Genomic DNA, 15,966 nt, shown 5'->3' on the forward strand with positions numbered 1-15,966 from the left:
CAATACCATTCAGGACATAGGCATAGGCAAAGACTTCATGACTAAAATACCAAAAGCAATGGCAACAGAAGCCAAAATAGACAAATGGGATCTAATTAAAGAGCTTCTGCACAGCAAAAGAAACTAACATCAGAGTGAACAGGCAACCTACAGAATGGTCGAGAAAATTTTTGCAATCTATCCGTCTGACAACCGGCTAGTATCCAAAATTTACAAAGAATTTAAACTTACAAGGAAAAAAAAACAAACCCCATCAAAAAGTGGGCAAAGGATATGAACAGACACTTCTCAAAAGACGACATTTATGCAACCAACAAACATATGAAAAAAAAGCTCATCATCACTGGTCAGAGAAATGCAAATCAAAACCACAATGAGATACCATCTCATGCCAGTTAGAATGGCAATCATTAAAAAGTCAGGAAACAACAGATGCTAGAGAGGATGTGGAGAAATAGGAATGCTTTTATACTGTTGGTGGGAGTGTAAATTAGTTCAACCATTGTGGAAGACAGTGTGGGGATTCCTCAAGGATCTAGAACTAGAAATAACATTTGACCCAGCAATTCCATTACTGGGTATATACTCAAAGGATTATAAATCATTCTACTATAAAGACACATGCACACGTATGTTTACTGCAGCACTGTTCACAATAGCAAAGACTCAGAACCAACCCAAATGCCCATCAACGATTGACTGGATAAAGAAAATGTGGCACATATACACCATGGAATACTATGCAGCCCTAATAATGGATGAGTTCATGTCCTTTGCAGGGACATGGATGAAGCTGGAAACCATCATTCTCAGCAAACTAACACAAGAACAGAAAACCAAACACTGCATGTTCTCACTCATAAGTGGGAGTTGAACAATGAGAACACCTGGACACAGGGAGGGGAACATCACATACCAGGGCCTGTCAGAGGGTGGGGGGCTAGGGGAGGGATAGCATTAGGAGAAATACCTAATGTAGATGATGGATTGATGGGTGCAGGAAACCACTATGGCACATGTATACATATGTAACAAACCTGCACATTCTGCATATGTACCCCAGAACTTAAAGTATAATTTTAAAAAATTTAAAAAGTCATAACTGCATCTTGGCTAAAAACAAAGAGCCATAACTGCATCTTGGCTTTACTGGCCCCAAAAGAAGGAGTGTTAGAAGTTGTTCAGCTGCTTCACCTTGTATTGAACTCTTCTGAGAGAATTCACTCAAAGCTTAAATAATTTGCAGAGAGATCTTTGAACTCAAAGTTCATGCTCTATTTTGGTGAGTGGTAGTACCCTTTCCTCCTGTGGAGTTTAGAATAAACAATGGGTCACTGACTGAAAGGCAATTTCTTCCCGCCCTCCTACCTTTACTCTCAAATGAAAGAATGCCCTTCATCCTTTGCTATTTTTTTGCTAATGGGGATGATTTAAAACTCCTACATATGCTGAAGCTCAACATTTACCTAATAATTTCTGTGAAATTCAGAAGTACCATTTCATTCTAAGATAAAGGATTCTAACTGAAGTAAACATTTCCATGTTGAGTTCTTTGCTCACATGAGCCATCTAGGTCTTTTAACAGCAATTAAAAGGCTCTGTGGACATGGAATAACCCCTGAAAATACAGGGATACAGAAGAACACAGATCTGTTTTTCTGTTAAAAAGATATCAACCAGTATATTAAAAAGTTTATTTCAGTAACATTATAAGGCAACAATCCTCAGTAAGTCAACCAGTGACAAGAAATTGACAAAACGCTCCTTCTACAGCTTCCTGAGACAGCAGGCTGGCTTGTGGCCCCTTTGGTGGTAACATCTTAAGGAATCCTATCATGTTTGTTTATTTATGCTAAACTGTAAAAACAAACACTTCATGCGACAATCATTTAGGTCAAACACAAGGACGAACTACTTTGAAATCGTAATTCTTCACACTTTTTCCCTGAATATGCTGTACTGTACTACTAACATTTAAATTCTGTAGAAAATAATGTATTTGTTAGTGACTTTGTTAGAGCTTGAAAAGACCCTTTTAGAAATTATTTAAATGATCACTCTTATAAAAAAATTTTAATCTCAGAATATACTGTGACAGACAAATGGTATACTTAACAGTTGAGTCATAAATACTGTGTATAATTGCTTGACCATCTCTGGCATTTAAATGACCTCCCAGAATATTACACAAGCCCTGAGACTAGTGAGCATCTTATTACTGACCTTGTACAACACCAAAGTTTCATAATGCTAAAGAAAACCAAAACAAACGACAATGGTTTACACAGGAAAATAACCCAAAGGCAATACGAAAACAGTCATAATTTATTACTGATAAAGAGTAAAGGCATCCTTCCCAAAGCGGGGGAAAATCACAGGGAACACTAATTATATCAGATAAACCATGGGGATGGAAAATAGACCCATATTTTAAAATTCATTGAGAAATCATTACTTTTTCTCCACAACTGTGATTCTATACAAGATACAAACCCTGCAAACCTTTTGTGCTACCTGACGGATAAAAGTAGCAGGAGCCAGACTCCTGAAGCACTTGAGACTGATTTCTACAAAGTCAAGGAAAAGCAATGACTCCAGTGTGCAGTGCTGATGCATGTGACAGCCTAACGTGTTATTATTCAGCTCTGGTTGCAGCCCTATCTACGTGGGCCCAGTTAGTTTTTAGGGAGTCACAGATTAGGCAGGCAATGAGGGGCATGATTTTAAAAAGCACATCATACACATTAAACAAGCAGCTTCAAGGACGTTTTCTCCTGCGATGCACACTTACTGTGCTCTTTCTATTCAGATAGATCCACAGACAACCTTTCAAGACCATTCCTCTCTCATTTCCTCCATCACCCAAGATAAATCTAGCTACCCTTTTTTGTTTTGTTAACTGTGCCTTTTCTTTCAGTTTTTTGTCCTTGTTAAAATTTGTCCAATGTTTCACATTTCCTAATGATAAAAAGAAAGCTTGCACAGTTTACCATTGATCTCACCAATCCCCTCACTGCTGGAACCAAAAAGCCATGAGAGGTACTGCTGTGATATACCTTACAAGCTACATAGCCATCTTCAAAATGAAAACCACCTTTAAGTCCTCATGCTGCCACTATGCAGGATCTGAACCACCTACAGGTACAGTGGTCTCATTCCAGTATAAGCCACAACCTCAAGTCTCAGGAAAGCCAGCCTGCTGGATAGTAAGTTACTGAGAAAAACTAATCTGTTCAACTGGCTGGAAAACAAAAAGGCCCAGTGCATCAATATTATACCATAAAGGATTAACCTTGTATAACACAAGACTCCTAGGAAACAAAGAAAAAAGAATAAATATTTATAAAATGCCCACTACTCCCAGCCTTCCTTCTACCCCAGAATAGCCCAGGTGGCAGCTCAGTGCTCTGAGGAAGGAAGTTAAGGTCATGTACTGGCACAAACAATATTCTGAACCAAAAGAACCTATGAAAACCAGAGGGATATGTGGCCAAACAAATACTCCCCTTTTCAACTTGGTAAGATGGAGAGGGGTAAACAGACATGTTTCAGAGGAAAACAGGCATAGAAAACCACCTCAGGAAAGCAGCACATTGTCAGGACAGTGAGTCACCAGCTCAGCACAGGGTCCAGGCCTCAGCACAGAGACACAAAGCACATCTGAGAGGCTGCCTGAAGAAACAGCTCGACAAAGGCTACAGCCTCAAGAGCGCAATGCTTCTCTTCTCTCCCAGCCCTATGGCAATCACTTCCCAGTGACCTACACAGAGTTATATTCTCAAGGGGAATCACTACCCCAGTGAATGATATTTTACCCACCATCCACTAATACAACAAATGGTTTTGGGGCTTAAATTGGAAACACTTTTGTCTCATTAACAATGGTCTAACAGTATACATCTTTCTTGATCCTAACGGGGCATCTACTGAAGTGGTTTGTTGGCTTTTGTCCTTAAGGTCATATGAAATGACGTGTGTGTAGTGGCAGTACCCACATGTGCTTAAGTGCCAGAAGACTGGCATTTTCAAGTGTCAACAGGCCATGCATCATTGTGCCACAGCTAAACCCTTATAGTGCTTGGCCCTGAAAAGTGTTAACCCAGAAAGTTCTTTGAACATATGCTCATTAAAATTCATTGACTTACGTTACAAACATCCACGTAACATAGGGAGACACCATGTCACATGGAGTATCCACTGGGTACGTACTTAGAGCTCATCCACAAAACTAAAACACAAAGAGATCGTAGGTGCACACCCAGGCAGAGGGAAATGTCCAATCTGGGAACCTTTCCTTCAGAGCATCCAGTTGAGGGGATCTCTTGTCTTCCCCAGATAGATAGTGAGCAGCAATGGCCACAGTGACCATTCCTTCAGGATGTTCTTCTGAGACCTGCCAGAGAAAATCAATTAGTTCTCCAGTTCTCGGAAGCCAGAATACGGAACCCAAGGTTCTTGCTAAATACCACCTGGGAACCTAATCAATGAAACAAACAATGCTGGGAAATTTGCACCTGCACTTCTATCCAGAACTGCCATGCAGAGGCGTGGAGTCCATGGGAATAAAAGACAAAGTAGTCTCCTCCTTTACTTGTGACTGGGGTGCCATTACCAAGAGACCACTGAGAAAGTGTTGACCCTTTGTGGGCTCGAACATAAAAGGACATATGGCTTGGTCCTGTAAGGTAAAAGGAAGAAAGAACAGTTAATCTTTGTAAAAGGATCAAAAAAATAACCCACAATCCAAACCAGACTTCATAAAGATTCATGCCTGTGTGACTTTAAATATACTCACTATAAACCTAATGGAAGTTTACCAGTTTGGACACTTAGTGTGAATCAACAAGGTTAAATAATGAGGTACAGGAGAAAAGGCACAGGCTCTAAATGAGAAAGCCTGTGTTAAGTTGGTCCTATCACTTAACTGCTGCATGACATCAGGAATTTAATCGATGTCACAATTTCTTCATCTATGAAATAGATTTTTTGAGGGGATTATATTAGAAAAAGCATATGAAAGTGTTGGCAAAACTGCAAAGTGCTGTAACAGTACTGAATAGGATTGTCATTATGAATGGAGTTGTAATTTTCAGAGTTGATCATGTAATACCTTAAAATATGTTTTACTAGTTTTCCCTTCAAGCTAGAAAGTATCAGCTCAGTTCTGAAAATTTAGTCATCACTGGGAACTTCCAAGGAAACTGATGACAGTGGCAGTCAAACTAAAACTAAAATAAACTAAACAAAAACACACCCTCAGCCTAACTTGAAGACAGAGAATACCCACATTTGAAATAACCGTAAAGTTTTAAATCTCAGGGAGCAATGTCACACACGTGTGCCCACCGTGCTTCTGCTGCAAGGCTTTGTGGCAAACGCAGACCAAGTAAGTCCACCCTAAATCTGAAAATACCACTACAGTGTCCAGTCAAAGAAAGGTTTACAGGGCAGGGACTTAAAAGTATATTATTAAAAAGTAACAGTCTTCAAAACCAAAGCTTCTCAGGGAAAAATAAACCAAAAAAGAAGGAAGAGGCATCCTCTGGCATTTGGGTGATGAAGGTGAAAAGAAGCAAAAGAAAATTCAGGGTCCTGCAAGAAAAATCCAATCAAAAACGTTGAATGAGATATGTATTATTCATTCACACCAACGCAAACTTACTAAGGAATCTAGACTTTATTACACTGACAGAAAAGGAAGCCATTGCTAGAAATCTTACAAAACAGCACAAAAATTAGGAAGAAAAGGACAAACAGATCCATACAGTTATTACCAAAAAACAAAAAATCAGAAAATTCTTCTTGGAAAAAAAAACCCAATTATGAAGCAGAAGAAAATGTTATGATCACACTCCAACTACAAATGTATCCATACAAACATTTGGGCATATTTAAAACCCCACCATGAATCAGAAATTCTTACTAGAAGGAAGAATTAAAAGGACTGACTAGACTCAGAAAACAAATGGAGGAAAAAGGCAAAATTACCTTAGAAATGAAGACAATTACAAGATGCCCAACAGAACTGATTCAAAGGAAAATTTATTAACAGGCATAAAGACAGGAGAAATACTAAGAAAATTAAAATGGGAAAAAACAAAGTAAAAAAAGGTTAGTGATAGTGGTAAAAATGGAAGGCAGGTCAAAAAGAAGTATTCATTTGGTACCCCAGAAGAAAACCGAACAACGAAACAGAACTAATATTTAAAACTGTAATCCAAGAAAGCATTCCAGAAATAAAAGGAGAGCTGAATCTACACATTGAAAGGGACTACCAGGCACCTTAGAATATTAACATAGAACAAACAACTTCAAAACATAACCTAGTAAAACAGATTTCAAAGAAGAAAAAATCTTCAAGGTCTTCAGTAAAAAGATCAAATAACTTACAAAAAAAATTACATTGTATCAGACTCCAAAAACAAAATATAAAACAAGGCAACAATGGAACAGCAATTTTTTAAAAAAATATTGGAAAATGTGAACCAAAGATTTTATCTCTACCAACTTGTCCTTCAACTATCAAGGTTATAGAAAACCAATTTTAGCCATATAGAAACAGAGCACCCATGAGCCCTTCAGAAACAATCTAGAGAATAAGAAACAGTCTAGAGAATAAGATTCATCCAACCAAGAGATAACTCTAAACACTTCAGCAAAAGAACTTTTTCTTGAGACGGAGTTTTGCTCTATCACCTAGGTTTGAGTGCAGTGGCGTGAACACAGCCCACTGCTCTACCACCTAGGCTGGAGTCCAGTGACATGAACACAGCCCACTGCAGCCTTGACTTCCTTGGCTTGAGCAATCCTGTTGCCTCAGCCTCCCAAGTAGCTGGGACTACAGATGCATGCTACAAACCTGGCTTTTTTTTTTTTTTTTTGGTAGAGATGGGGTCTCCCCTTGTTGCCCAGGCTGGTCTCGAGCTCCTGGGCTCAAGCCATCCTCCCACCTCAACCTCCCAAAGTACTCCCAAAGTAAGCCACCACACCTGGCCAAAAGAACTTACTATAGTGAGGATTTTAATACATCCAAATGTATTACAAAAACACTAAGGTGAAGGTATAAAACAAATGTACAAATGTTATATGCTGTAACAAATATTGGATGGAAAATGGGAGAGAGAAAGAGGAAAATATAATAAGCATGCTGTTGTACAGGTTAATTGGTGAGAGTTAAAACAATACCTTTATTTATTTATTTATTTATTTTCTGAGACGGGGTCTCGCTCCGTGGCCCAGGCTGGAGTGCAGGGGCGCAATTTCAGCTCACTGCAACCTCTGCCTCCCGGGTTCAAGTAAAATAATAGAGAATTAAAACAAATATAAATATTCATAAATGCCAGAAAATAAATGTTTTAAAGAGCATAGAAGACACCTCATAGAAAAAAGGAACATAACAAATAAAGCAATACATGTAATTATAAAATATTGTGACAACTGAGGCCAAATGTATGAGTAATAAAAATTAATGTAAATAAACCTAACTTACCCACTAAAAGAAAAAAAATTTCAACTTGGCTTACAAAACCAAGCCCAATCACATACTGTATGTTTCCTGAATACAGAGATTCAGAAACGGTAAATGAAGGTATGAACAAAGGTATTTCAGGCAAGTGGAAATTGTTTAAAAGTCCTATCTTATTTCTGAAAAAACAGAATTCAAGGCAAAAGCATTAAATATAAAAGGGGTACTTTTTAATACTAAAAGTCACAATTCACAATGAAGACACAAAAACTGTCAATATCTATGCATCAGATAACACAGCAACCATTTTATAAAGAAAACTACAGGAGACGTATAGAAGATATATACATATAAACAAATAAGAAACTCCAATATTCCATTCAGTACAAGACACGTCAATCGAGCAAAAAATAAGGATGATATAGGAAGACTTAAAATGACCAATGAGGTAGATCATGTGGATGTATACAGGTTAAGTATTCCTTATTTGAAATGCTTGAGACCACAAGTGTTTCAGATTTTGGAATACTTGCATTACCCTATAGGTACCATGCAAGCCTTTTTGGCATTTTAAACAATATCTTTACACAACAGAACAGAGAATAAGCAAAAACAAAAACAAAACAAAAGTGTGTAATGCACATAGGTCTGGGCTTCATGTGAGGTATTATGAGAAACCTGCCATTGGCATATGCAGCCTACACACGTACCATTTTATTACTCTTTACAGGCATGCTTGCATGGAGAATCCGGCTGTGTGAGAAATGTATGTCACAGCTGAAAGGGGCTGGAAAGGTTTTCTTCCCCCAGGGATGCTGAATAACTGTGTTGTGTGCCTATGTTTTGACTATGACCTGTCATATGAGGTCAGATGTGGAATTTTCTTTTCTTTTTGAGACACGGTCTCACTCTGTCACCGAGGCTGGGGTGCAGTGGTGCAATTATGACTCACTACAGTCTCCAATTCCTGGACTCAAGCAGTCCTCCCTCCTGGGTAGCTAGGACTACAGGCGTGAGCTATTATACCTGGCTAATGTTTTAATTTTTTGTAGAGACAAGGTCTGACTATGTTGCCCAGGCTGGTCCCAAACTCCTGGCCCCAAGTGATTCTTCTGCCTTGGCCTTCCCAAATGTGGGGATTACAGGTATGAGCCACCACGGCTGGTAGAATTTTCCTTTTGTGGCATCAAGCATCAAGTTGGTGCTCAAAAAGTTTTGAATTTCAGATTTTTGGATGAGGGTGCTCAATCTGTATATATCAAAACTTTATGTACTGATAATACGAAATATTCCTTCTCAAGTGAGCATCAAACACTTACAAAATCGAGTACTAGAGGTCACACAAGAAATATGGGAAAGTTATATAAAATTAGAAATAAATGACATTGATCATAATTTAATAAAACTGATTTGTTGAAATTAACAATAAAACAGCTTTCCTCTGGAAATTAAAAGGTCTTCTATTAAAGACTCTTCCATGAAAGAGGAAGTACAAACTGAAATTACAGAATTTTTTTAAAACAGGAACTATTAGATAGATGCAAAACAGTAATAAGAGGAAAATTCATAGCAATAAATTTTGGGGGATGTTGATGCAATGGCTAATTAATGCCTGTAATCTTAACACTTTAGGAGGCCAAGGCAGGAGGATCACTTGAGGGCAATATAGCGAGACACCATCTCTAGATAAAGTTTTTTTAAAAATTTGCCAGGAGTGGTGACACACACCTGTAGTCCCAGCCACTCCAGAGGCTGAGATAGGAGGATCACTTGGAGCCCATGAGTTTGATGCTGCAGTGAGCCATGATCACACCACTGCACTCCAGTCTGAGTGACCAGGGAGATTCCAAATCAAAAATATGTCTTTTTTCAGTAAAATAAATTTTTTAAAGTGACTTGGGTCAAAAAGAACAACAAAGTAACCAAAAGAAAGCAAAGATGAAAGCAGGAATCAATGAAATACAGAACAAAAACAGACCTAATTTTTAAAAATAGAAGTTTTTTTCCCTAAATTAACAAAATAAGACAATTGCTAGCTAAATTAAGAGAGGAGCAGTGGGGAAAGAGCAAAACAGAGAAAACACAAATATACAAAAAGATAAAAAGAAAAATAATCTAAACAATAAATTTATGAAATCACATGACTATTTTGCAGGCCTCTATACTAATAAATTTGAAAACCCAGAAGAAATCAGTACTTTTCTAGAAAAATATAGATTACCAAAACTGAGCAAATTAAAGATATAAAGTTTAAACAGACCAGTTTCCCTAGAAAAAATTAAGGAATTGCCCCCCATAAAAGCACCAGGCCCTGATGGCATTCACAGAGGAATTCAAGGCAACTTCCCAACCAAATAGCTCCAATGCTCCATAAACTGTTCCAAGGTATTGAAAATGAAGGAAAACTAATTGTTGTTATAAAGTATTAATAAAGAGTACAAAGAAAAAAGCAAACCAGTATCATTCATGAATATTAATGTACAATTTCCCAGTAACATCAGCAAACAGAATCCATCACCACATTAATAAAATAATAGACCATAAAAAAGACACAATGAAGAAAATTCCTATCACTGCCTTCATAGATGCTCAAAAAGCCTTTCTCAAAATAAAACACTCATTTCTTGTTTTTAAAATTCAACAAGATGACAGCTGATGAATGCTTGCTGAAAATGATTTAAAAAAATATGTACCTTAGTCCTAAGACCAGGATCTTAAATATGAGGAAAACACTAGAGACCTTTGCACTAATATCAAAAACAAGACAAGGATGCTCACTATATCCGTAACTTCAACACTGTGCTAGAATTTATTAGCCAACTGGACAATTAGAGGCATAAAAAATTGGTAGAAAAGAAATAAAATTGTATTTGCAGATGATATGCAGCAGTCAATAAACCACACCTGAGATCTATTTTTGTATGGCCCTCAGGCTAGGAATGGTTTTTACATTTTTAATGGGTGGTAAACAAAGAAAAAAAAAAAAGAAAAACAAAAGAATGTGACCTAGGCAAGGCCTAAATTATTTACTACCTGAATGATAGGTTTGCCTGTGTCCCCACCCAAATCTCATCTTGAATTGTAACTCCCACAATTCCCATTGTGGTGAGAGGAACCCAGTGGGAAGTGGTTAAATCTTGGGGGCACATCTTTCTCATGCTGTTCTCATGATAGTGAATTAGTCTCACAAGATCTGATGGTTTTAAAAACGGTAGTTTCCCTGCACAAGCTCTCCTTTGCCTGCTGCCATCCATGTAAGACATGACTTGCTCCTCCTTGCCTTTCACCTTCTGCCATGATTGTAAGGCTTCCCCAGCCACGTGGAACTGTAAGTCCAATAAACCTTTCTTTTGTAAATTGCCCAGTCTCAGGTATGTCTTTATCAGCAACATGTAAACAGACTAATACAGTAAACTGGTACCAGTAGAGTGGGGTGCTGCTGAAAAGGTACCCAAAAATGTGGGAGCAACTTTGGAACTGGGTAAAAGGCAGAGGCTGTGGCAGTTTTGGAGGGCTCAGAAGAAGAGGAAAATGTGGGAAAGTCTGGAACGTCCTAGAGACGTGTTGAATGGCTGTGACCAAAATACTGATAATGATATGGAAAATAAAGTCCAGGCTGAGGTGGTCTTGGATAGAAATGAGGAACTTCTTGGGAACTAGAGCAAAGGTATCTCTTCTTATGTTTTAGCAAAGAGACTGGCGGCATTTTGCCCCTGCCCTAGAGATGTGTGGAACTCTGAACTCAATTGAGAGAGATGATTTAGGGTAGCTGGTGGAAGGAATTTCTAAGCAGCAAAGCACTCAAGAAGTGGCTTGGGTGCTGTTAAAGGCAGTTTTATAAGGGAAGCAGAGCACAAAATTCAGAAAATTTGCAGCCTGACAATGTGATAGAAAAGAAAATCCCATTTTCTGAGGAGAAATTCTAGCCAGCTACAGAAATTTGCGTAAGTAACAAGGAGCCAAATTTTAATCCCCAAGACAATAGGGAAAACGTCTCCAGGGCATGTCAGAGGTCTTCACAGCAGCCCCTCCCATCACTGGCCCAGAGGCCTAGGAGGAAAAAGTGGTTTCATGGGCTATGCCCAGGGTCTCCATACTGTGTGCAGCCTAGTGACTTAGTGCCCTGCATCTCAACCACTCCAGCCATGGCTGAAAAGGACCAATGCACAGCGCAGGACGTGGCTTCAAAGGGTGCAACCCTCCAGCCTTGGCAGCTTCCACATGGTGTTGAGCCTGTGAGCACACAAAAGTCAAAAACTGGGGTTTGGGAACGTCTGCCTAGATTTCAGAAGATGTATGGAAACGCCTGGATGCCCAGGCAGAAGTTTGTGCAGGGGTGGGGCCTTCATGGAGAACTTCTGTTAAGGCAGTGTGGAAGGGAAATGTGGGGTTGGAGCCCCCACACAGAGTCCCTACTGGGGCACTGCCTAGTGGAGCTGCAAGAAGAGGGCTACTATCCTCCAGACCCCAGGATAGTGGATCCACTGACAGCTTGCACTATGCTCCTGGAAAAGCCACAGACACTCAACGCCAGCCAGTGAAGGCAGCTAGGGTGAGACTGTACCTGCAAAGCCACAGGGATGAAGCTGCCCAAGACCATGGAAACCCACCTCTTGCATCCGTGTGACTTGGATGTGAAACATGGAATCAAAGGAGATGATTTTGGAACTTTAAGATTTGACTGCCCTGCTGGATTTCGGACTTGCATAAGGCCTGTAGCCCCTTTGTTTTGGCCAATTTCTCTCATTTGGAATGGCTGTATTTACCTAATGCCTGTACCCCCATTGTATCTAGGAAGTAACTAACTTGCTTTTGATTTTATAGGCTCATAGGCAGAAGGGACTTGCTTTGTCTCAGATGAGACTTTGGACTGTGGACTTTTAATGCTAAAATGAGTTAAGACCTTAGGGGACTGTTGGGAAGGCAACATATAAGATGTGACTTGCTCCTCCTTGCCTTTCACCTTCTGCCATGATCTGAGGCCACCCCAGCCACATGGAACTGTAAGTCCAATAAACCTCTTTCTTTTGTAAATTGCCCAGTCTCGGGTATGTCTTTATGAGCAGCATAAAAACAGACTGGCCCTTTAGAGAAAAAGTTTGTGAAACCCTGGTATATCTGGAGAACCCAAGGATATCAATGGTTAAACTAACTCAAAAAATACAAGATTCAGTTAGGTAGTAGGATATAAAATTGACATGTAGAAATCAACTGTCTTCACACATACAAAAAATAATCAGAGGATATAATGGTAGAGAAATGCCCTCAATTATAAACAGCAACACAATCTAGATGAGAAAAACCTCTCAGACAGGGTTTCGCTCTGTCACCCAGCCTGGAGTATGGTAGCACAATCACAGCTCACTGCAACCTCGAATTCTATGCCCAAGCGATTCTCCTACCTCAGCCTCCCAAGTAGCTGGGACTACAGGTGTGCACAAGCACTCTTAATTTTTTTCTTTTTTTGTAGAGATGGGGTCTCACTATGTTGCATAGGCTGGTCCCAGGCTCAAGCAATCTGCCTACCTCAGCCTCCCAAAGTGCTGGGACTATAGGGGGAAAACCCCTGAAAGACATAAAAATAGATTTGAACAAAGGAAATGTCATTCCCAGGTCACTGATAGGATGACTCAACATTGTATCAGTTCTCCTGAAGGTAATTTATAAATTTATTATGATACTCCAAAAATACCAATAAGCAATAAGCTTTATATTAGAATTGGGTAAGTTATTACTGATGTTCATAGGAAAAAGAAAATAGCAAGGAAGATAAACAAAAACAGCAAGGAAAATACTGAAAAACAAAAACTACAAAGGAGCTTAATGCTTTCAATAATGAAAATACTATAAAGCTTCTATAATTAAAAGTGTAATAACTAGTGTACAAATAGACCCACACATACACAGTCAAATGATTTCTGATAAGGGCACCAAAGCAATTCAATGGTAAAAGTATTTTCAAAAAATGGTGCTAGGAAAACTTGATATCCATAAAGGAAAAAAAGAGCCTTGACCCCTACACCTCAGACCATACACAAAAATTAATTCAAGGTGGATCACAGGCCTAAACATAAAAGCTAAAGCTGTAAAGCTTCTAGGAGGAAATGTAAGAATCTATGTTTGTGACCACTAGGTAGGCAATAATTTTTTAGAGGAAGAAAAAGCACTGATCCTGAAAGAAAACCCTGATATACTGGACTTCAGAGAAATTTAAAACTTCTGCACATCAAAAGACAACATTAAAAAAAGAATGTAGAAAATCTTCACAACATATATCAGATGAAGGATTTTTATCTGGAATACACAAACTCTTACAAGTCAAGAAGAAACATAATATATATATACACACATATATAATTTTTTTTTTTTTTGAGACAGAGTCTCACTCTGTCGCTCAGGCTGGAGTGCAGTGGCACAATCTTGGCTCACTGCAACCTCCGCCTCGCGGGTTCAAGCGATTCTCCTGCCTCAGCCTCCCAAGTAGCTGGGCTTACAGATGCACACTAAAACACTCAGCTAATTTTTTATATTTTTGGTAGAGATGAGGTTTCACCATGTTGGCCAGGCTGGTCTTGAACTCCTGACCTCAAATGATCTGCCTGTCTCAGCTGCCCAAAGTGCTGGGATTGCAGACGTGAGCCACCATGCCCGGCCCATGACTTTTTAAAAAAGGAAAAGAACTGGGTGCAGTGTTCATGCTGGTAATCCCAGCACTCTGGGAGGCAAAGGCGAGAGGACAGCTTGAGCCCAGGGAGTTTGAGACCAGCCTGGGGAACATTGTGGGATCCTGTCTCTATAAAATACTTCAAAAAATTATCGACATGGTGGTGCACACCTGTGGTCCTAGCTACTTGGGGGCGGAGGTGGGATGAGCCTGAGAGGTCAAGACTAAAGCTAGCCATAATTGTGACACTGCACTCCAGCGTGGATGACAGAGGGAGAACCCCTTTCAAAAAAAAAAAAAAAAAGTCAGGGGGAAGACATGAAGAAACAAAGCAAGACAAATGAATAGCCAATAAACACCATTAATTTTCAAAGAAATGCAAGAGACACTACTAAACATCCATTAGAAATGATGAGATGAAAAACAACTAACAGCAACTGGAAATAGCCCAAGCGTCCATCAGTAGAAGAACGATAAACCACGGTATCTTCATACAATAACTACTACTCAGCAACAGAAGGGAACAAAGTGCTGACACTCTAAACAACATAGCTAAATCCCAAACACCACCTGCTTAATAACTCAGAACACTATAGACAGTCATCCCTTGGTATCTGTGGGGAATTGGTTCCAGGACTCACTGTAGAAACCAATCTATGTATATTCAAGTCCTTTATACAAAAAGGCACAGTATTTGTATATGACCTCCACATATCCTCCCCTATATTTTAAAGTGCCTCACGATTACTTATAATACCTAACACAATGTAAATGCTATGTAAATAGTTGCTATATCACATTGCTTTTTTATTTGTATTATTTTGGTTTTTTTGTTTTTGTTTTTTTTTTGAGACAGAGTCACCCAGGCTGGCGTGCAGTGGCACGATCTCAGCTCACTGCAACCTCTGCCTCAGTCTCCTGGGTAGCTGGGATTACAGGTGTCCACCACCACGCCCAGCTAATTTTTGTATTTTTAGTAGAGACGGGGTTTCACCATGTTGGCCAAGCTGGTCTCCAACTCCTGACCTCAAGAGGGCCCACCTTTGCCTCCCGAAGTGCTGGAATTGCAGGCGTGAGCCACTGTGCCCGGCCTGTTGTATTGTTATTATCTGGAGTTTTTATGAATATTTTCAATCCACAGCTGGTAGAATCTCTGGATATGGAATCCACAGACCTAGAGAGCTGACTATACTGGATGATTCCATTTACATGAAATTCAAGAAAAGGCCAAACTAATCTGTGAATGTACAAATCAGAGTGGTTGCTTCTGGAGACTGACTAAAAACATCATAAAGGAGCTTTGTGGGGTGATGGAAATGTTTTATATCTTCATAAGAGATGAGGGTTACATAGGTATATATCTGCTTTTACCAAAACTAACTGAACTGTATAAGATCTTTACATTTCATTGTATGTAAATCAGGCCTTAAAAAAATAAAGTAGGCAAGGGGAAAAGTTATATTTAAAAATACTTTTCACTCATGGAAGTCCCAGACAACTTTTTATCAGGGGAAGAGTACTCAGAAAAAAAAAGTATAGAGTGAACAGTTACAGGAACAGCTGAAGTGAACTTCCTATATTAGCATTCTCCAGAGAAACCAACAGGATATGTACAGAGATTTGAGAGAGACAGAGAGAGAGAGATTGATTGGGATTTATTTTAAGGAACTGGCTTACATGACTGTTGAGGCTGGCAAGTCCAAAATTTGAAGGATAGGCAGGCAGGCTGAAGGAAAAAGTCACAGTATGAGACTGAAGGCAGTCTACTAGCAGAATTCCCCATTCCCTCTCCTTGGGGAAGGTCAGTCTTTTTCTTAAGGCCTTCACTGACGGAATG

The 15,966-nt window shown here is 39.3% G+C and overlaps 1 protein-coding gene across 1 annotated transcript in view; it reads right to left on the reverse strand.

The window, feature by feature from the left end:
* Positions 1–2,304: 2,304 nt before the first annotated feature.
* ERMP1 (endoplasmic reticulum metallopeptidase 1) overlaps positions 2,305–15,966 on the reverse strand; it is a 56,171-nt gene continuing 42,509 nt past the window's right edge. The window contains exons 14-15 of the mRNA XM_007969321.3: positions 4,515–4,678; positions 2,305–4,393 (exon numbers count right to left, since the gene is read on the reverse strand). Coding sequence (XP_007967512.2) covers positions 4,229–4,393; positions 4,515–4,678 — 329 coding nt within the window. The 3' untranslated portion in view covers positions 2,305–4,228. The remainder of the gene's footprint in view (positions 4,394–4,514; positions 4,679–15,966) is intronic.

This window comes from Chlorocebus sabaeus, chromosome 12, assembly GCF_047675955.1.
Source record: "Chlorocebus sabaeus isolate Y175 chromosome 12, mChlSab1.0.hap1, whole genome shotgun sequence".
In the NCBI taxonomy this organism is placed as follows: domain Eukaryota; kingdom Metazoa; phylum Chordata; class Mammalia; order Primates; family Cercopithecidae; genus Chlorocebus; species Chlorocebus sabaeus.